The sequence below is a fragment of the Delphinus delphis genome, chromosome 15 (genome assembly GCF_949987515.2).
Source record: "Delphinus delphis chromosome 15, mDelDel1.2, whole genome shotgun sequence".
Taxonomy (NCBI): domain Eukaryota; kingdom Metazoa; phylum Chordata; class Mammalia; order Artiodactyla; family Delphinidae; genus Delphinus; species Delphinus delphis.
This window is the reverse complement of record NC_082697.1, coordinates 52,984,200-53,005,060: the sequence shown is the minus strand read 5'-3', so window position 1 is coordinate 53,005,060 and position 20,861 is coordinate 52,984,200. Positions and strand designations below refer to the sequence as shown.

At 51.7% G+C, this 20,861-nt stretch overlaps 1 protein-coding gene across 1 annotated transcript in view; it reads left to right on the top strand.

The window, feature by feature from the left end:
- The window catches only part of PPL (periplakin), a 43,190-nt gene that overhangs the window by 5,794 nt on the left and 16,535 nt on the right, over window positions 1-20,861 (top strand). The window contains exons 2-6 of the mRNA XM_060031690.1: window positions 13,959-14,058; window positions 18,528-18,682; window positions 19,350-19,470; window positions 20,083-20,208; window positions 20,298-20,339. Coding sequence (XP_059887673.1) covers window positions 13,959-14,058; window positions 18,528-18,682; window positions 19,350-19,470; window positions 20,083-20,208; window positions 20,298-20,339 — 544 coding nt within the window. The remainder of the gene's footprint in view (window positions 1-13,958; window positions 14,059-18,527; window positions 18,683-19,349; window positions 19,471-20,082; window positions 20,209-20,297; window positions 20,340-20,861) is intronic.

Sequence of the window (20,861 nt, the reverse complement as noted above, 5' to 3'; positions counted from 1 at the left end):
ACGGGTTCGAGCCCTGGTCTGGGAAGATCCCACATGCCGCGGAGCGACTAAGCCCGTGCACCACAACTACTGAGCCTGCGCTCTAGAGCCCATGTGCCACAACTACTGAGCCCGCGTGCCACAACTACTGACGCCCGTGCACCTAGATCCCGTGCTCCGCAACAAGAGAAGCCACTGCAATGAGAAGCCCATAAACCACAACAAAGAGTGGCCCCTGCTCACTGCAGCTAGAGAAAGCCCACGTGCAGCAGTGAAGACCCAGCACAGCCAAAAATTAAATAAATAAATAAATTTATTTATTTATCTTTTTAAAAAATGGAGGACAAGCCAGAGGTTTCTGGATGGAGAGACACAAAGGGAGAGTCTCAGAAGTGGGGGAGGGGACAACAGAATGGGAACTGGGAAAGGTGTGAACACATGACAACCTCTGAGGTTGAGTCCTAGCTTGGAACAACCTCCCTAAATTATGACTGTATTGTCTTTCTTAGAATATATTACCTTCATCTGTCTTTTCCAGGTGAGGCTCAGAGTTTCAGAGTCTCAGCTGCTATGAGCTGGGAGCAGGCGAGCTGGCTGGTAGGGTGTCCCAGCTGGTCGCCAGCCCATCCTTTCCTGGGCAGAGGGTTTGTCAGGTCTTATATGATAAATGCACAATGGGCTGCTCGCTGGCCAGTAGCTCCACCCCATCAAGGCCTGCTGACCCTGGAAGGCTGAGCAGCTGCAGTAAAACAGTCACGTGCAGAATTCTTTGCTGCGCCAGCAGCCTGGGCTCAGATTTCAGACTCATGGCTTTTAAGGTTTTCACTTCTCCATCCTGGGCGTGGAGACTTTTTGGTTCTAGTTGAAGGTTGAGGAAGGATTCTGAGTTTATGCCACCAAGAACAGAGAGGGCTGCAGTCCTGCTGCTCCGGATAAGGAGCTTGACTCTTCTCAACTGTAAACTGGGCAACAAAACCCCCATGTTACTGAGAGGGAAGCTGAAGCTAAAGGCAGGGATGACTCTTCTCAACTGTAAACTGGGCAACAAAACCCCCATGTTACTGAGAGGGAAGCTGAAGCTAAAGGATTGGTGGGTAGAATAGAAACAGCCTGGGTTTGGGAGATGCAGACCTGACTTCCAGGTCCAGCTGTGCCTCTTGTCAGCTGTGCTGCTGGCCACATTCCTGCCCCACTCTGGGCTTCATGAAGGCAGGGGCTTTGCAGGCTGTGTGGTCACTGCCACATCCCTGGAACAATGCCTAGCACACAGCAGGTGCTCTGTAGGCAGTGGTGGGAGGTCTGTTTTGAATCTGCAAATCAGAGGTGTGTAGGATAATGGAGAGAACTGGACGTGACATGTGTGAAGCATCAGGCACATAGTAGGTGCTTCATAAACCAAGGCCAGTACTCCTTGTCCACTGGTCTCAAACCCGGAATGACGTCGTAACAACCGGGAGTGTTGAGATTGGCTTGAGCCCCATTTAAACCTTGCAGAAATCTCCAAGACACGCCTTGGTGTTACCCAAAGTGGCTTGAACTTCTGTGTGTGTGTCTGTAATGAAAGCCCCAAAGCACACACTTTTGGGGAGGTCTTCCCTGGGCAGAAACAGATTGGGCCATGAAACGGAGCCGGAGTTACTACACCAGCAGCCCTCTCACTTTAGAACCTACTTCCCCAGGATTTATAGACAGTAAGTTCCTCCACACCCAGCTAATTACCATGGAAGTTTCTAGTAGGGAGCCTATCAGTCAGTTGACCAGTCAATCTGGTATTTGTTGGGTGCTTCCTGGGTATTGCTTTCTACAAGACTTCCTTCCTGCAGAGACCTGGGGATTCTTCCTCAATCTGCTCCCCTAACCCTGTAACACAAGACTGTGGTTCATTCCCTTGTTCCCAGCCCTGCCTGCACGTTAGAATCATCTGAGCTTTGAAGGTGATGCCCAGGTCCTGTTGCAGACCAGTTAAGTCAGAATCAGTGAAGCAGGGCCCAGACTTCAGTCTTTTGATGTGCAGCCATCAAATCCCATGTTTTCACTGATTGCCTTAAGTATATGAGCAATATAACTTGTCCATAGAGTTATATGCACCTTGCTCTTCCTTTAAAAGAGCTAAAGCAGCAGTTGCCTAGTCTGTCGCACTCTCTTCTTTTATTCTCAACCTTCCTGTGTTATTTTGTTTTAGGTACATGCCTTATAAAATGGCATAGAGCTGGCTTTTTTTTTTTTGTCTTCCCGTTCTCACCTGAGAGTCTTATCTTTTAGCAGGTGAATTTAACTCATGCACATTTATTGTAATGAATGATGTGTTTGGACCTACTCCTGCCATATTATTTTGTATTTCCTATTATCATGCTTTCTCTTTGTTTCCTTCTTGCTCTTTCCCTGCATTTTATTGGACTGAGCTGTATTTTCACAATCAATTTAGGATACAAGGCCTAAATGGGGCAGAATGGATGAAAATACCCTGACCCAGGCAATCTGAATCTTTAGAATTACAGTTATTGGGGTGCTTTTCTTAATCCTGCCTATTAGACCATAAACTTCTGGACAATAAGGACTTACTTATCTTTTGGTGGGGGCTCTTTCATAGCCCTTAATTCCAGGCCTTGCATAGGCTTGGGGCTCAATAAATAGGTGTTGAATTGAGCAAACATTTTATTTATTTATTTATTTATTTATTTATTTATTTTTGGCTGCATTGGGTCTTTGTTGCCACATGCGGGCTTTTCTCTAGTTGCAGTGAGTGGAGTCTACTCTTCGTTACGGTGCGCGGGCTTCTCATTGCAGTGACTTTTCTTGTTGCGGAACATGGGCTCTAGGCGCACAGGCTTCAGTAGTTGTGGCATGACTTGGTAATGGAGAAGGACTTATTCCCCAGGGCCTGTAAGAGGGGCAGAGAGAGGACAAGGATTTGGGGGTGGGGGTGAAAATTTATTCAGCAATTACTGAATATCTAGAAATATTGACGATCTGAAAAACTGGCGGGGGGTGGCAGCAGTCACCAGCATAAACGCTGACCTTCTGGCTCCAGGGAATTCTCCCTTCCTCCCCAGGCTCAGCTTCTTTATCTGCACTGCAAGCAATAATAGTACCAGCCTTGATGATGGGCTGTTAGGATCAAAGCAGGACTGCGTGTCGTTTCTTCATACCATTTCCTTCCCCGCAATGGCCCGTTCAGAGGGACAGGCTGGGAGCCCCTTGTGGTGACATCTTAGGAGAATGACTCACCCTCAGCTACCACCACTGATTGTTACTCAACCACTGGGTTTAATTATACTGATAAAGATGCCAACAAGATGTAAATCATCACGCTCCCCTGGGTGGTGCACGCCTTGCTGCTTTGTCCCGCCTCCCCAGTATCTCCTGTCACTTTGTGGAATAGTATTGACATCCCCCATGTTCTGAGGAGATGGCTCTGGCACCTGTTCAAATCTTGGCGTTATCACTTTTCAACTGTGTGACCTTGGGCAGTTTTCTTAACCCGTTTGAGCCTCAATTATCTTCATCTGGAAAATGGAGAGATAAGAATTGTTTACGTGCTATAAAATGTCTGCTCAATTCAATACCTATTTATTGAGCCCCAAGCCTGTGCAAGGCCTCGAATTAAAGGCTACAGAAGGGCCAACCCAAGAGATGAGTAAATCCTTTTCGTCCAAAAGTTTATAACGTAATACACGGAATTAAGAAAAGCGCCCCAATTACTATAAGGGTGCCCTTCTCCCAGGGCTGCGAGATTTCAGCAGATGTTGCAGGAAAGGGCTGAGTGGGTGATGGGCATCTAGTGCGTCCTCTCAGTGTTTGGTTGTTCATATTCAGCGATCATTTCTTGCACCTACTGTGTGTGCCTTTGTGGCAGGGGCAGGGCAGGTGTCCTGGAGTGATAGCCTTCGCTCTCTCAGCCAGGCAGTGTTTAAAGGAGGTGGAGGCTGGGAGCCACCTAGCCCCCAAGATGAGCTTGGAAGTTGCCTGGGAGCCGCTTAGGGCCTGGCTGGCCCTGGAGGCAGCCTGCCTACATGGCAAGTAGGAGGCCAGACCCCTTCTCTGGGCTCTAGGAGGGGCGAGGCTGGGGAGGCTGGTTCCTGGGAGAGGTGTGGGCTCCTGTGCATTCCAGGCATTCCGAGACTGATCCTCCCTGCTGGCACCTACAGAGACAGAATTAACCCCAAAAGGGAGGAACCATGGACATGATCAAGGGCCAGAACATGGGGATTGACTCAGGCCTGGAAGGTGAGGTGGCCCTGGCCAGGGAGGAAGGGCCGTCCCCATCAGACACACTCTTAACCTGCCAGTTCCCATCTCGACACCTGGAAAGAGAAAGCAAGTTGGGCTGTGACCGACGGGGTGGGGGTTATGGCAGAGCTGTGGCCTCTCCGTGGTGTCTGGGGTGTGAGCTGTTCCCTGGAGTGGCAGGTCAGGAAAGAGGCTGTTCTCTCAGGCAGGAGGGAGGGATGGCTGGAGCAGGTCACGTGCCCCTGGCTCTGCCCCATGGCCATGGGCAAGGATGCTACAGCTCCAGTGGCCTGGGAAAGGGTGTGGGGCTGTGGTCTGTGTGCCTTGGCACTGCACAACCAGGCACCATGCTCTGATGGGCACAGCTGGGAGCCCTGGATTGTTTTGAAGTCAGGCAGCCAGAGACCCATAGATGAGACCTGGCCTTGGGCAGGTGTCTGGCCAGCCTGTGTGGGTCTGGTGGGAGAGTGGCAGGAAAGGACCTTTTATTACATGTCCCTAGGTACCAGGCACTAAGTGAAGTGGATAGATGCTCTGAGCATCTATCAGCTTCATTATGGCAGAACTGATGGGCTGCAGTCACTATGGGCTTAGAGCAAAGCAGTCCAGAGGCCCCAGAACCACCCAGAACTGTGCTGTCCTATTTGTTAACCACCAGCCACATGAGATGTGCTTAGAACAAACTGAGATGTCCTGCAAGTGTACACCACATGCCAGACATTGAGGAACTTACTATGAAAAAAAGAATGTAAACTATCTCACTAATAATGTTCTATTCACTAGCTGTCAAAATAACATTTTAGCTATATGTGGTTAAATAAAATAGTGTATAAAAGTTAAGTTCATCTGTTTCTTTTTATGTTTTTCATGTGGCTACTAGGAAGTCTTAACTACAAATATACTCATATTCTGTTTTTATTGGGCAGCGATGGCCTTGAAAGCAAAGTAACATAGTGCCGACCCCACCCGCTTCTGTTTGCTACCCGGTCAGTAGATGCAATAACCTGATTGTGCGGACGAGGAAATTAAGGGTAGGCAGGTGAAACAAACCTGAATCCTTGTGGTGTGACAGCCACGTCCAAGGTCCAGAGTGCTTTACAAGAATCATCTCCTTGAATTGTCTCAACCCTCTGGGTGGGGCTGATTCTTTTGCAGATGAGAAAACCGGGGCACAGAGAGACTAAGGAACCTGCCCGAGCCCAAACTCAGTCTACGTTCTTTCCCTGGTCCAGGCTGACTCAGTTTCCCTCCCTGCAGGCAGGATGGAGAGGAATGGGCCAGTTGGTGCAGGGTGACCAGGAGAGGGAGAGCTAAAGGCAGCAAAGGTTGGGGCGGGAGAGGCAGGTCCTGGGCAGGAGAGCGAGCTCTCTTCTGAGAGTGTTTGGGAGCATTGGCAAGTTTGAGGCCGGACAATGGCGAGATCTGGTTGCATCGTTGAAAGATCTCTGATAAATGTGCCGAAGCTGGCTGGGGGCAGCGAGAGTCAGGGTGCAAGGAGATGGTTGGGTGTGGCTATTGGCATTGGTCCAGGTGAGAGGTGATACGCTTGATCAAGGTGAAGACCTTAGGGCCCGAGAGAGGATGGGAGCACAGGGCTCTGTTCCTAGGTGGAAGCAGGAGAGGGAGAGGCAGGGACCTGGGGTGGTTCTTGGGGTTCTGCTTAAACGACCTGGTAGATGAGGCCTCCCCACCCTTCCGTCCTGTGGTTTCCCGGATGCAGACAGGGGAGAGTTCTCAGAGCAGCAAAACTCATGGTAGAAACACCCTGAACCTCTCAAATCCCCAAACCTAGTGACCTGATCCTTAGTCCAAACTCAAGGTGGTTGGGCCTGGGAGCCGCATCCTCCTTGCAGCCTCATTACCCGTATACGTGCATGGCCTCTCCCTGCAGGAGTCGGAGGAGACATTTCCAAATATTGAGGTTACTTGTGAATTCTCCACGCCCGGGCGAGGTGACATCCACAAGGTGGAAGCAGAGTGCGTCTGGGCTTGCACAAGCATCGGTGTGGATGGTGTGGGTGGCCCGGGGTCTTTTTTTAGCTCTCCGTACCCGTGGGTTCTCACATGGAGCCTTAGCTGCTGGCCTTTATCTGCTCCTTAAAAGGAGCCCAAATCCCTGGGTGGTGACTCGGGGTGGAAGCAGAGAACCCCGGGCTCCCTCCAAGGCAGCACTTTGTATCCCCTCTTTCTCTCTCTTTTTTTTTATAAATGTATTTATTTATTTTTGGCTGTGTTGGGTCTTCGTTGCTACATGCAGGCTTTCTCTAGTTACGGCGAACTGGGGCTACTCTTTGTCGCGATGCGCGGGCTTCTCATTGCAGTGGCTTCTCTTGTTGCAGAGCTCGGGCTCTAGGCGCACGGGCTTCAGTAGTTGTGGCATGCAGGCTCAGTAGTTGTGGCTCATGGGCTCTAGAGCGCAGGCTCAGCACAGGCTTAGTTGCTGTGGGATCTTCCCAGACCAGGGCTCGAACGCATGTCCCCTGCATTGGCAGGTGGATTCTTAACCACTCTGCCACTAGGGAAGTCCTCTATCTGCTCTCTCAATTAACTGCCCCAGCCCTGAGGGGTGTGGACTGCCATGACCCCCAGTGACAGATGGGGAACCTGAGGCTCAGAAAGGCTAAGTAACTGACAGTTTAACAAGGACTGTGTCAGGATCTGAATCTAGGCTGCCTGCCATTGGTCTGGGTGCTTAACCACTAGGTTATACTGCAGTACAGCTATATCGTGGGAAAGGGCCAGGGGCTCCCCACACAAACTATAGCAAGAAGAAGTGACTAGTGGTGGGTGGGGCTGAGGGTCCTCTGAGACACCTGTATTCTCTTTCTTTTTGCTCCATATGGAGCATCTGCAGAGTCTGGGTGACCTGGAGTGCCACCTCTGTCCTCACTTCTCTAGTTGGCATCCCTGCTGGCCCGCTGACCAGACCACAGGCTGTCCTGGGCTGCCCCCTGGACATCACAGCACTGGGTTCCAGCCCCAGCTCCCCACTCTGCAGCTGACCTCTTGGGCTGTGAGTGGCCACCTGCAAAGCAGGTCGGGCTGTGGTTATTGAGTTTCTAACTCCCGGTGACGGAGAGAGCATACCCGATGCCACTTGAGGCTCCCAGGCCGTCTCCCCACAGTTCCAACACTCAGAGTACATCCTGAGATACAAAGAGACGTCTGTTCCAGGCTGGTGCCTGTGGGCTCAGGCCCAGAAAGCAACTGTTTGTCCCCGAGTGTCCTCAAACCCACCCCGGGGCTCTGAGGCAGCCCCCCGGGTGGCCTGCACCCCGTTTTCCCTCCTCTTACCAGGAGTCTCATACGCAGACCAGGCCAAGTAAATGGGACCCCTTGTTGTGCCTTAGATGGGACCTGGACCCTCGCCAGACTCCAACTTCCTCAGCCCTGGAAAAGAAAACAAAGGCAGGTTCTCTGGAGAAACAGACCCAGTCTGCTGGGTGTGACCATACCTGGCTTTTGAAACCCACTCGCATCCCCTGACTGCAGACTGGGCTGGGCTGAGAGGGCTGTTTCTGGGGACAGCCTAGTCTTGGGTCCCCGTCAGCTTTTACCAGATGGGGTGTCAGGCCACAGCACCCACTGCCCTACTTGTCCGGGTGGGCATCCTGGACACACCATCACCCAGAAGCATCCATTCCTATAGGATTTTGCTGGAAAACCTGGAAATCTAGAAGGAACCTTTTTGTAGAAAACTGAGCTATGAACTTTGTTCTGCCTCCCCAGTTCCCCCCGATGCCCTCTTTCTGTTCCAGGACCCCAGGTTGCATTTAGTCGTCAGGTCTGTCATCTAACCCTTAGTCTGGTCTTTTGTGACCTTGATACTTTTGAAGAGGTCTGGTCAGGTGTTTTGTAGACCGTCCCTCAATTTGCGTTTGTCTGCTGGCTCCCAGCGATGACATGGAGGTTTTGCGTTATTGAGGAGGATTCCGAGAGAGTGCCGTGTCCTCCATGTAGACGCACCTTCTCCCTGGCATTGTTCACCTTGCCGTCCCCAGCGCTGTGAAGTTACTGATTTTTATTTTTATTTATTTTTATAAGAATTTTTTTAACATTTACTTCTATTTTAAAATTTTTATTTATTTAAAAAAATTTTATTTATTTATTTATTTATGGCTGTGTTGGGTCTTCACTGCTGCTTGCAGGCTTTCTCTAGCTGCGGTGAGCAGGGGCTACTCTTTGTTGTGGTGCACGGGCTTCAGTAGGTGTGGCACACGGGCTCTAGAGCGCAGGCTCAGTAGTTGTGGCACAACGGGCTTAGTTGCTCCGCGGCATGTGGGATCTTCCCAGACCAGGGATTGAACCCGTGTCCCCTGCATTGGCAGGTGGATTCTTAACCACTGCACCACCGGGGAAGCCCCCAAGTTACTGTTTTTTTAGAAGGAACCTATTTTACAGGACCAGGCGCCACTGGCAAGAAGGGGTTCCCAGAAGAGAAAGGGAGTCCACAGGCAGAGCCCCATGCACAGATCAGGGAGCAATGTAAGGGCTCAGTCTCATTTGAATGGCAAGCCCTGCAGGGAGTAAAAGTGCAATGAATAGGTGTTTCATGAATAGTCTTTGTCACCATTTATGGGGCCCCTGCGCTAGGTGATTAGAATGGATATTTGGTTTTGTTATTTTTTATTGGAGTGTAGTTGATTTACCATGTTGTTAGTTTCTGCTGTACAGCATAAGTATTTGTTGAGTGTCTCCTGTGTGCCAGGCACTGTTTTAGGCGCTGGTAAAACCGGTGACACTCCACTCTTGAGCTTACATGATGTCTAATCTGCTTATGGGCCCCCAGAGGCTGCTCCCAACCTCCAGCTCAGTCCTTGAACCCCAAAGTGGTCTTTGAAGCTTGAGATTCTGGTGTTTCCAGAAGTGACCCTGACCCTCCCTGCCCACCTCACTTACCTAGATAGGATGTATCTTGCCCATTTGACAGATGGTAAAACCGAGGTCCAGAAATGTAAAGTACCTCCTCTAAGGTTACACAAATGGATTTGAACCCTGTCTGACTAAGGACACTGGCTGCCCACCGTGTGACCTTGGGTGGGTGCGTTCGCTTCTGAGGGCCTCAGTTTGCTCACATATGTAATGAGCAGGTGGGGCTGGATGACTTCGGATGCAACTACCAGTGCCCATGGTCACTGCCCGCAGCCCCTGTGTCCATGTTAAACTTCTGAGTAAGTGGAGGGAGGCTGGGCATGTCCCTCTCTCAGCCTGTCACTTAGAGCCGCTTCCCTGGTCCCGTCCCTTCTCTGGGTGGCTGGGGGCACCTCGGCTCTCCTGGCTCAGCCAGGAGATTTTCATCTCCGTGGGTGGGACCAGGCCCAGAAGAGGTTGCTAGGGAAGGGCTGTATCTGGGCCTCCATCAGTCGGGCGGGCTGACAGCACCCTGGTGCGGCTCATTAGCCAGATGAAAAGCTGGACCGGCCCAGCCAGTTCCCAGCCCTCTTGGGATCTGCACCCCCTCTCTGCGGGTTCCCAACCCGCCCACATTCCTCTACTCCTGGTGTGTGGCTCTGCAGCTCTCAAGAGGACACACGTTTGCTCCCATGGCCAGCTAGATGGCAGGAGGAATGCAGGACCCTTTGGGGCCACTCATTCAGGACTCCAAACCCAAAAGGCAAAAGTGCTGAGACTGTTCTCCAGAGGCCTGGATTGGAATCCCAGCCCCACCCTGCTTTCTGGCAGTGAGACTGTGGTCAAGTTATCTAATGGCTCTGTGCACTCAGAACAGTGCTACTTCAGGGGGTGGTAGGATTAATGAGCTAACTATATGTGATTTGCTTAGCACCAGCCGGGCACGTGGTCATCCCTCTGTGAGTGTTTAACTAGCATCTTCCAGGCAGCTGGGCATAACCCGGAGCTGGCCCAGCCTCCATGGAAAACAGGATAAAAAGGCAGGGACCACTCGAGGTGTTGAGGGAAGAAGAAACAAGCCCCTATCACTTACAAATGTTTTCGATAACAGCTTTATTGAGATATAACTCACATATCATATAATTCACTCATTTAAAATGTACAATTCAGCCGTTCTGAGTATATTCACAGAATTATACAACCATCACCATAATCAATTTTAGAGCATTTCATCACCTTAAAAAGAAACCCACACCCTTTAGCACTTGCTCTCCTTCCTCCCCATCCCAGCCCCTCGCGACTACTACTCTACTTTCTGCTTCGAGGAATCTAGCTATTCTAGACATTTCATATAAGTGGATCTTTTGTGACTGTTTGATTCTGGCTTCTTTCACTTAGCCTAATGGTTTCCAGGTTTTTCCATACCGTAGCCTGTATTAGCGTTTCATTCCTTTTTTGGCTGAGCTGTATTCCGTTGTATGGATATCCTGCATTTCATTTATCTATTCATTAGTTGAACATTTGTGTTATTTCCACTTTCTGCCTATTGTGAATAGTGCTGCTATGAACATTTGTGTACAAGTTTTTGTGTGGACCTATGTTTTCATTTCTCTTGATATCTATCAAGTAAAATTGCTGGCTTCCTCACCTGTAAAGGGGCACACAAACCTCCCCCAGGGGCTTAGGGTGAGGATGCTGTGAACGTGTCTGATGTCTGGTGAAGCATGTGCACTAAGTGTCCAATTACCATGGTGACTCTGTGGTCATCCCCAGTCAACAGATGGAGAGACTGAGGCACCTCAAGGGTAAGGTGCTTACCTGGGATGGTCCAAGCAGTAAGTGGTCCAACAGGACTTGGAACCCATGCCTGTCTGACCACAGCTCCCACTGAGCTGTCCTTTGTTCTCCACCAGGAGCACCAGGTCCCTGGGGCTGGCTGTCCCCCCACCCCCACCCTGTGTCCCCTTCCAGTGCTGGGCTTCAGCTGGAGTAATGGGCTGGCCAGGGTGGGGTCCAGGAGGCACTTTCCTCGAACCTGCCCAAGCCAGTGAAGGGGCTGGTTGAGAGCTGGCCCCATGCCCGGAGGTGGAGCTGTGTTGGACCTGACAGGGATGAGGCCTCCACCTAACCTACACTGCAGGTTCCCAGTGGTGGCCCCAACTGTCATGGGTTAAATATTGGGTTGAGACTCAACACGTCTGAGTGCTGAGGCCAGGCTGGGGTCAGTGGCTGGGGTAGGGCTGAGGGCAGAAGTGCAGCCAGGGTTGGGGGCAGTGGGGGTCAGCCCATGACCTGGCAGCGTTATTCCTCCTTACCCAGATCCTCCACCCACAGTCCCCTCTTCTGAGCCTTCCTGGATGCTCCACTGAATACCAGCTTTCTCCACTGCAGGACTTCTCAGAGCCTTTACTGGCTCCTGAACTTATTGAGGAGTTGGGTTTTCCTAACTGCCTAGACTGACAAAGCCTTCATTCCAGGAGTGATTTACAGGACTGGGGTTCCTGGGGCCCCACTTTGGGAAAGGCTGCCTCCTCGGTTGACTTTGCAGAGAGTGTGGCCTGGGTCTTATTCCCTAAGACCCTCCCCTCTTCCCCCTAGTTCCTGTGTGTCCAGACCTGGCACAGAGCAGGCCCTCAGGCAAGGTTTGGGACGTGGCTGGACAGACTCACAGCTCCTGTTTGTATGCCTGTTTCCACCCCCCTCCAGCTTCCCCCCATGCCAGCAGTACCTGCGGTGTTGGACCTCAAACCCTGGAGGGTATCAGGGTCCCCTGGGGAACCTGTAAAAACAGTAGCAATAATAATATAGCTTCCTGGGTCCAGCTCTGGAGATCCAGATTCAGAGGCTCTGGGTTAGTGCCTGGGAATCTGAATGTTTCGTGCCACAATAGGTGGGTCCCAGGGCTTGATTTGAGGAATTCCACTCTGAAGAGCTGGCTGCCCGCTCTGCTTGACGGTCAAGAGCCCTGCCCTGGCCCACCCCAAGGGACACACCCAGGACCTGCCTCTTTTATGGCCTCTCTTCATCGGAGCCTTCTGCCCACAAACCCCAACTCCTCTTCATCCTTCAGAACCCAGCCACCACCACCTCCTCTAGGAAGCCTTCACTGACCATCCCCATTCCTACCAAGCTAGTCAGGAGGCTTGCCTGGTCATGCCTGCCTCAGTCTCGTGACTATTTCTATAAATGCTGATTTCCTCCCAGTCTGGGGGTGGCTGTGCCTGTGTGCATTACTGGGCCTGGCACATAGTAAGTGCTTGAGTGTGGGCAGAATGATGCTTCTGGGTGCTTAGCTTCTCAGGCCGCACTGTGGAGCCAGTATAAAAGGTCTCTGATGGAGATTAGAGGACTAATCTAATCTAAGTACTAATCTTGACCGTTGCTGGCCAGCTGGCTGGCTGGCTGTGTGACATTAACCAAGTTGCTTTCCCTCTCTGGTCTTTGTTCCTTCCTTTGTTTAAAGAAAACAAAGTCAGAGGTGGATCAGTAAGGCTCCTTAACGACTATAATCATGAACCTTTGAACCTTTGTGAGATTTATTGGGTGCCCAGCCCTTTGCCTGCATAACCTCACTCCCATCCCTAACACCCCACTGGGAAAGGTCCATCTGACAGCGGGAAGCAGAGGTACAGAGAGGGACAGCAGCTTGGCCAAGTCGCACAGCGAGAACCCACATCTGAGTCCAAAGCCAAGGTCTTCACTCCCACAGTAGTGTTTGCCAGAGTGGTGTGTGGTGTGATTTCGGGGGAGGCAGACAGGTGTGACAGGAGGAAACACAGAAACACCAAGTGAGAAAGCCGTTCTGATCTCAGGTCTCTCTCACATGCTCTGAGAACACCCAGGAGGTCTCAGCCTGGTGCCAGCACAGCTCTAACTTGGCTGCAGTATGTGCCAAGCTCTGCTTTTAAGCAGGTGAGGGCAAGGCTCAGTTTCAACGTGTGCAGGCGGCCTAGTGTCAGGCTAGAACTTAATGCCATCCTTTTATTTCTGTGGAATTTATTTTGGTGGTTACCTCCATTGATGGCAAGGACTTCTGGTTTTATGTTTGCAATGGGAAGAGCAATTTCCTTTTTTTAGTAAATTTATTTAAATATAGAGAGTGAGTAGATTAAAAGTGTCAGGTATTTAATAATGCTGCTTACACAAAAACTTGTACCCGAATGTTCATAGCAGCCTGATCCGTAATGACCAATAGGTGGAAACAACCCAAATGTCTCTCAGTGGATGACTGGATATGTAAAATGTGAGATAGTCAAGCTGTGGAGTATTATGCAGCCATAAAAAGGAGTGAAGCACTGACACATGCTATAACATGGATGACCCTCAAAAATATTGTTAAGTGAAAGAAGTTAGACATGAAAGGCCTCGCTCGTATTGTAGGATTCCACTTCTATGAAATGTCCGGAGTAGGCAAATCCATAGAGACAGAAAGTGGATTCGTGGTCGCCAGGGGCCGTAGGGCGGGATGGTGAGGAGTGAGTACTAAACGATGCGGGGTTTCTTTTTGGGGGTGATGAAAACATTCTGGAATTACATAGTGATGATGGTTATACAACCTTGTGAATACACTAAAAACCACTGAATTATACACTTTAAAAGGGTGAATTTTACATCTCAGTAAAAAATGTGGAAAAAAAGGGTAAGTGTGCTCTACCAGCATGGTAAAACAGAAGCATTAGAGCGATGGCCAGAGCGAGGGCTGACTCCCTGCCAGGTGCTGCCTCCTTTCTGTGCCTTTAGTGACGTTGCCCTGGGGGGACAGCCAAGCTCCATCTGAGGCTCACTGGACAGCTTCTGCTCCAAGCCTGGGGCTGGGGACAGCCTGGGAGGCTGGGTGCTGGTGGGGACCCGGCCCTTGCCCTCTGGCCCTCAGCCTACCTCCCTTCTTCCGCCTGCAGCGTCTCTAACAAGGAGCTGTCAGAGCTGATTGAGCAGCTGCAGAAGAATGCCGACCAGGTGGAGAGGAACATCGTGGACACGGAGGCCAAGCTGCAGAGCGTGAGTGCCCCATCTCCCACCCTGGTGCCCCCTGTGCCACCAGCCCTGCTCAGGACCAGGGGCTTGTCTGACCCCGTGGTTCTCACCTGGGCGTGATTCTGCCCCCAGGGGACATGTGGTCACATCTGGAGACATTTTTAGCCGTCACAACTTGGGGAATGCAGTGGGCGGGTATCTAGTGGTGGAGTCCAGGGATGCTGCTATACACCCTACAGTGCACAGAACAGCCCTGTACACGGAATGATCCAGCCGCAAATGTCAAAGTGCCCAGGTGGAGATGCACTGAAGAGGAACCTCCTTATTGCTCATAGTACCAGCTCCTCCACCCCGGGTACAAAGTTGCTGCAGCTTATGGGCCCCATCTGGAGGAGAACCACAGACTCAGGATCCAGGCTCTGGTTAGGATCCCAGCTTTGCCACTTACTGTGTGACCTTGAGCAAGTCACCTTACCTCTCTGTTCATGCGATTCCCTCTGAAAGGATAAGAGCGATTGTCCCCACCTGCTGGGCTGCTGTAAAGATTCGATGAGATTATGCAGCTGCAGTGCAGTGTTCACTATTATTATCAACATCATCATCCTTACTTCTCCTACCATTGCCACTACTCAGATGCAGGCTGGGCAGATCACTTTCCCTCTCTGGGCCTCAGTTTCCTCTCCTGTAACATGGGGATAACAACCGACCTGAGCCCAAAGGTTCTCCTGGGGATCCTGCACCATGGGCCACGCTGGAGCCGTGCTCACTCCTGTGAGCTGCTAAGATGACCCCCTCTTCTCTGAACCCTCCACAGCCCAGTGCGGTTGAGTTTATATGTGTTTTTGTAGCTGGAGAAACTGAGGTTCAGAGAGGGCCAGGACGGACTATGTCAGTGACAGAGCTGACCCCAGAGGCATCCCACAGGTGGGGTTGCCAGATTTAGCAAATAAAAATATAGGGTATCCAGTTAAGTTTGAATTTTAGAACACAAATATTTTTTTTTGTATAATTATATCCCATGTACTACTTGGGATATAATAATATTATAAAATTATCCATTGTTTATCTGAAATTTGAATTTAACTGGGCGTCTGTATTTCATCTGCATTCCAGGCATGACTAAGACGAGGGTCCAGAGGAGTGGGTGGCTGAGGGTGGACAGGTCACGAGAGATGTCAAGGTCCGGCCGGCCCCACTGCTGTCCCCAGGCCCAGACGTGGCTGCCACTCCTCTGAGAGCCAAGGGATCCACCCACCTGAGGGCCAGTCCCCCTGAGACCTGAGGGACAAGGGTGGGCTGGGGATGGCACAGCTGGGGGTGAGAAGTGGGGGCATGGGGAGAGTGGGGCAGGAAAGGCAAGAGGGCCCCCCCCTCCCTCAGGGTCCCCCCTCCCCTCTCTCATTCCTTTCCTGACTCCACCTCCCACTTTTCTTTCTGGCCTCAGCCGGCCCTGCCAGCATCCTTCCCTCTGGCCATGGCCTTGCCCTGGTACCCAGCCCCTTTGGCAGTTTTTTTGTCCCCTCTCTTGTGACTGCCATGGTGGTGTGTGCTTTCCTAAATGAAAACAGCTTTTTGGAGTGTGTCCTTTTTTCCTCCTAATAAAAGTAATATGTGTTCGTTACAAACATTTCAGGACCGATAAACAAGTATAACGAAGCAAATTAAGATGGCGTATGATTCTACCACCAGAGAGAACGATCATCCGTTAATCTTCTGGTGTCTCTGTGACCTTTGCTTGTGTGTGTGAATAGCGTCCAGCCCTCTCATTGTATTTGCTTAGAGTGATGACTCAAAGTAACAAGGATGTTTTAGGGAGATAATTTTGAACTATTTTCTTTTCATTCAAATGAACAAACTTAAGAAAAGAAACCACGCTTTGAAGACTGCATGGGATAATCTTTCTGTCTTTTCTCTTCCTTCCTTCCTTCCTTTTTTCGGAAGAAAACATCATTATTAATCTTACTACCCAAACGTTCTCTTGAACTTTCCTATTTTTTTATGGAAGTGAGATTCACATAAGATATAATTAACCACTTAAAGTGTACAATTCCGTGGCATTTTGTACATTTACGATGTTGTGCAACCACTGCCTCTATCTGGTTCCAAGGCACTTTCATCGCCCCAAAGGGAAACTCCACGCCCGTCAGCAGTCATTCCCCATCCCCTCCCCACAGCCCCCGACAACCGCTAATCTGCTTTCTGTCTCTTTGGATATACTTATTCTGGATATTTCATATAAACAGAATCATACAGCATGTGACCTTTTGTGTCGATCCCAATTTTTAAATGCCAGAAAAGTTGGAAGAATTGGAGAACATCCATATCCTCACCGCATCTCCTGGATTTGCTGTATCCCTCATCTGTCCATCAGTGTGTGTGTCATTTACAAGATATGTCAGTCCCTATAATTTTTTTTTTTTTACTTTAAAAAACTTCTCTATGGAAAGTGTCCAAGTTTTAAGAGCTCACCCTTGTGAGTTTTTGCATCAGTAGGTACCCATGAAACCATTACTCAGGTCAAGATAGAGGAATTTCCCAAAAGGTCCCAAGGGACCTTCCCAATCAGTATCCCCCAGAGGTAACCACTGTGCTGACCTCTGTTCCCATTGATCAGTCTTGTCCAACTGTTGACTATTGAACACCCACATGGCGTATCTCCCCACTAGATGTTCTTTATTGTCTCGGCTGGAGAGGGCTTGCGTTCCCACACAGCACCTGCACCTGTGTGAAATAGGAAATGATTAATTTACTTCCTCCTTTTGCAAAATTAATCTTTGACACTATAACTGCCCAGCAGAGCTTCAGATCAGCTGCTGATGGTGGAGCTGATAAAATTCCACCCAAGCCAAGAACCATGACATTTTGTTGCAACTTTTTAACTCGCCAGACCCACCCATGGTGGGGTGATGGCCCAGCGCCATTGGACTTCTGCCACGTGGACCTCACCCCCAAGCCCCTCAGGGCGCTGGGCCCACTTGCTGCTCAGCCCTCCCGGCCCAGGAAAGACCTGGAAGAACGGGCTGGATACCTTCTCTTCCTCCGAGAGGAAGTTGAGTCATTTGACACCGTACCAGGCACCACATCACTTCTGTTCACTTCTTTTTCCTTTTGCCATTTCTTCCTTTTTCTTTTTCAACATCTTTATTGAAGCATGTTTTACAGATCAGAAAAATGCACCCCCTTTAAACGTACAGTGCAATGGTTTCTAGTAACATCACCAAGTGGTGCAGTCATTTCTGTAGATTGGTTTCAGAACTTTTCTTCATCCCTTCATAAGAGCTCCTGTGTCCATTGACTGCAGATTCCCCTCCCATCCAGCCCTTGGCAGCCACTCATCTACTTTCTGCCTGTGAATTAGCCGACTCAGGGCAGTTCCCATAAATCGGTCCCGGGCAGTGTGGCCTTCCGTGTCTGGCTCCTCTCACTTGCATGGTTTTGAGGCTCGTCCCTGACGAGCCCGCATCTGTGCTCCCACCTTCTCGCTGCCAAGGGAGAGTCCTTGGGTCACTTGGATACCTCTTCTGGAGCAGGGGTTTCTCTTACTCCCATTGCAGAGATGGGGACGCCGAGACCCAGCGAGGGGAGGGGACTGGCCTCTCAAGTGCCCCCATGTGACCCCCGTCCAGTCTCTGGACCCCCAATCCCGTCTCTGACTCATCCCCCCTGGGCCTGGGGTCCCCCGGGCCTGGCACAGTGCCCAGCCATGCTCCCTGAAAGTCCACTAAGTGGATTAATGGACTGTGTTTAGAAACCTGCTGTACCCGCTGCTCATTCATTGTTCTTCTGTAAATAAGCAGAGACCCTGGACTCATCAGCGACTTATCCATTGTACCTCCCAGATGCCCACCGACTTTGTTCATTCTCGCCTTTTCACTGGTGACACCCCAGCGTGGGCCACCCTCAGCTCTCACCCAGGCTCTGTCACAACCCCCGACTGTGCTCCCAGCTTGTACCCTGTTCCCTGCAGAGCCCCTGGAGGAATTGCCTTTAAGGATAGGTGGGGCCCTGTCTCCCACTTCCTCCCCCGTCCCTCCTTCCAGCCTCAATCACAGCCATCCTTTCCTCCCACAGGACCTTTGCACAGACTATTCCCTCTGCCTAGAACACTATTCCCTTTCTTCCTTCCTTCTGAGCCTGTGTCACCACCTCAGAGGGGCCTCACTGACCCCCAGAGCTCAAGCAGGTCCCCCATGTTCCACCTCTGCTGTGTTTCCTTGGTAAACACCAACTTGTAGGAACTTGCAGTTACCTTTGTGAGGTTTATCTATGACTTGCCTTTCTGGGGGTCTTCCTCTCCCCTGGGCTGGGCGGGGGCCATGTCTCTTTGTGCACAGCTGTGTCCCGAGCCGGCCACAGCAGGCACTTGAGCAAAGGCTGGGCAGGGCTGGGGGAAGCCATCGCTCGCCCCTCTCCTCCCGTCCCTCCCATCCCAGCTGTGCCCACTGAGTCCCTGCCCGCTCTCTCTCCCCGCCCCTTTCTTGTGACTCTCACAGGACCTGGCCCGGCTGCAGGAGGGCCGGCAGCCGGAGCACCGGGACTCAGCCCTGCAGAAGGTTTCAGACTCAGAAAAGCTGCTGTATGTCCTGGAGGCGGACGCGGCCATCGCCAAGCACATGAAGCACCCCCAGGCGGACATGATCGCCGAGGAGTAGGTCCCCTCCGCTTCGGGTCCTGAGGGACCTGCTCGGGACCAGGGCAGGGGGGCTGCAGCCACTCAGCATTCAGGAACCTGAGTTGGGGTTTGTTGAGGGTTAACTGGATGCCAGCACGAGCCAAACACTTTATGTTATCCTCACGACAACCCATTTTGCAGTTGGGGAAACTGAGGCTCGGAGCGCTGGTGTCTCTCTCCTGTCCTGGTCAGAGTGTGACTACAGCCCCCTGACCTCCAAGCTTGCGAACACATTCTCTCCTGCCTAATGCCCAGCTGGCTTCCTGAGCGCCTGGCTCTCGCCTCAGCTTAGATGTGGACAAAGCACTCTCACTGTCATGGCCCCCACCACCCTGTACCCCTGCTGGATGGTGGGCTCCAGAGAGCAGCAGATCTGCCTGTTTCTTCTGGAACCTCCTGTGGGTCTGGGTGCACAGTAGGGCTCTCAGGAAACATTGGTGGGGGAAGGTAGAATGAAGGAAAGTGGACAGGAGCAGGGTGGGAGTGATTGCCTGGACCCAAGGCCACAGTCACCCTGTCCTACCAGGCCACTGAGCAGAAAGCTGAGGCCAGGGGCTGGGGTGGGAGGCCGCCCCCCTCGTGGCATGGGCAGTGCACCCACCAACCAGCCCCGCTAACCAGGGTGGCCACTCTCCCCGCTTAGCATCTGTCAGCTGAAGGAGCGTGTGACCAACCTCCGCGGGAAACACAAGCAGGTCTACAACCTGGCAGTGAAGGAGGTGGACCCGCAGGTCAACTGGGAGGCGCTGGTGGAAGAAAAGCTGGTATGGCCCGGGGTTCAGCTGGGGTGGGGCTGTGTGTGGGCCAGGGGGGCCCCTACCGTTGAATGGGCACCACAGTCTTGTCAGGGAGGGAGTTGTGTTCCCGGTGTTTCCTGATGTTTGTGTCAATGAGATGAGCAAGGCTCAGAGAGGTGCAGTGCCTAGCTCAGGGTCACACAGCAGAAGTGGTGGAGATTGGGACCCTCCCGGGCTCGTTGGAGTCCTGGCAGGCTGGGGGCAGTGGCCAGATTTCTGGCTGGCCACTGCCCTTCCTTTGCCCTCATCAGCCCATCTCTACCATGGAGAACCCCGGGCACTGGGTGACCCCAAACAAGTGACTCCCCCGGCCGAGCCTCTGTTTCCCCATCTGTGAAATGGAAACAGTAACCGTGAGGGCCTCTGAGTTTGCTGTGAGATTAAATGAGATAGGATGTGACAGCCTCTCTCTGCATCCCTCCGGGGCCACTTCACTCACTCCTTGGCCGGCACCGTGAGGAGGAGAGCCGAGGCTCCCAGGGTATGGGGTACTGGGTGGGCTGCGAGTACTGGGTGGGCTGTGAGTCCTGGGTCCCTGGCCCACCCTCATGCATGTTGTCCCTCCGCCCGCCCGGCCAGGACAAGCTGAGCAGCCAGAGCTTCGGGTCGGACCTGCCGCTGGTGGACCACCAGGTGGAGCAGCACAACATCTTCCACAATGAAGTCAAGGCCATCAGGCCCCACCTGACCAAGGACGGGGGCAAGGTATGTGCACAGGGGTGGGGGGGGCCCCGGGGAGGAGGGGCTCCCACCTGCACTCCCGCCCTAACCCATGCCCTCGGCTCCGTCCTCAGGAGCAGAACAGCGAACTGCAGGCCAAGTACCAGAAACTGCTGGTGAGACGCCCCGGGAACGGGATGGGAGGGGCTGGGAAGCCGGGCCATGGGGACAGAAGTGTGTGCAGTAAACACTTCAAACAGGACGGAGGGGGATGAAGTGGGAAGAGGCAGTACCCCGAGCCCCTACCTGAGAGGCACCCCTGTTTGCCCTGTGCTCGTGGAAAACCCCAAGAGACCCCATGGATACAGTTCATCTTACTACTTGCTTCTTAATTCTTTATTGAGCACCTACTGTGTGCCAGATACAATGCCACCTGCTTAATAAACGGAGGTTTTTCTATTTCCTTTTTCAAAACCTTTAAAGAATGTCTTCTTTTTTAAATTTTTAATTAATTTATTAATTTATTTTTATTTTTGGCTATGTTGGGTTTTCGTTTCTGTGTGAGGGCCTTCTCTATTTGCAGCGAGCGGGGGCCACTCTTCATCGCGGTGCGCGGGCCTCTCACTATCGCTGCCTCTCTCATTGCGGAGCACAGGCTCCAGACACACAGGCTCAGTAGTTGTGGCTCACGGGCCCAG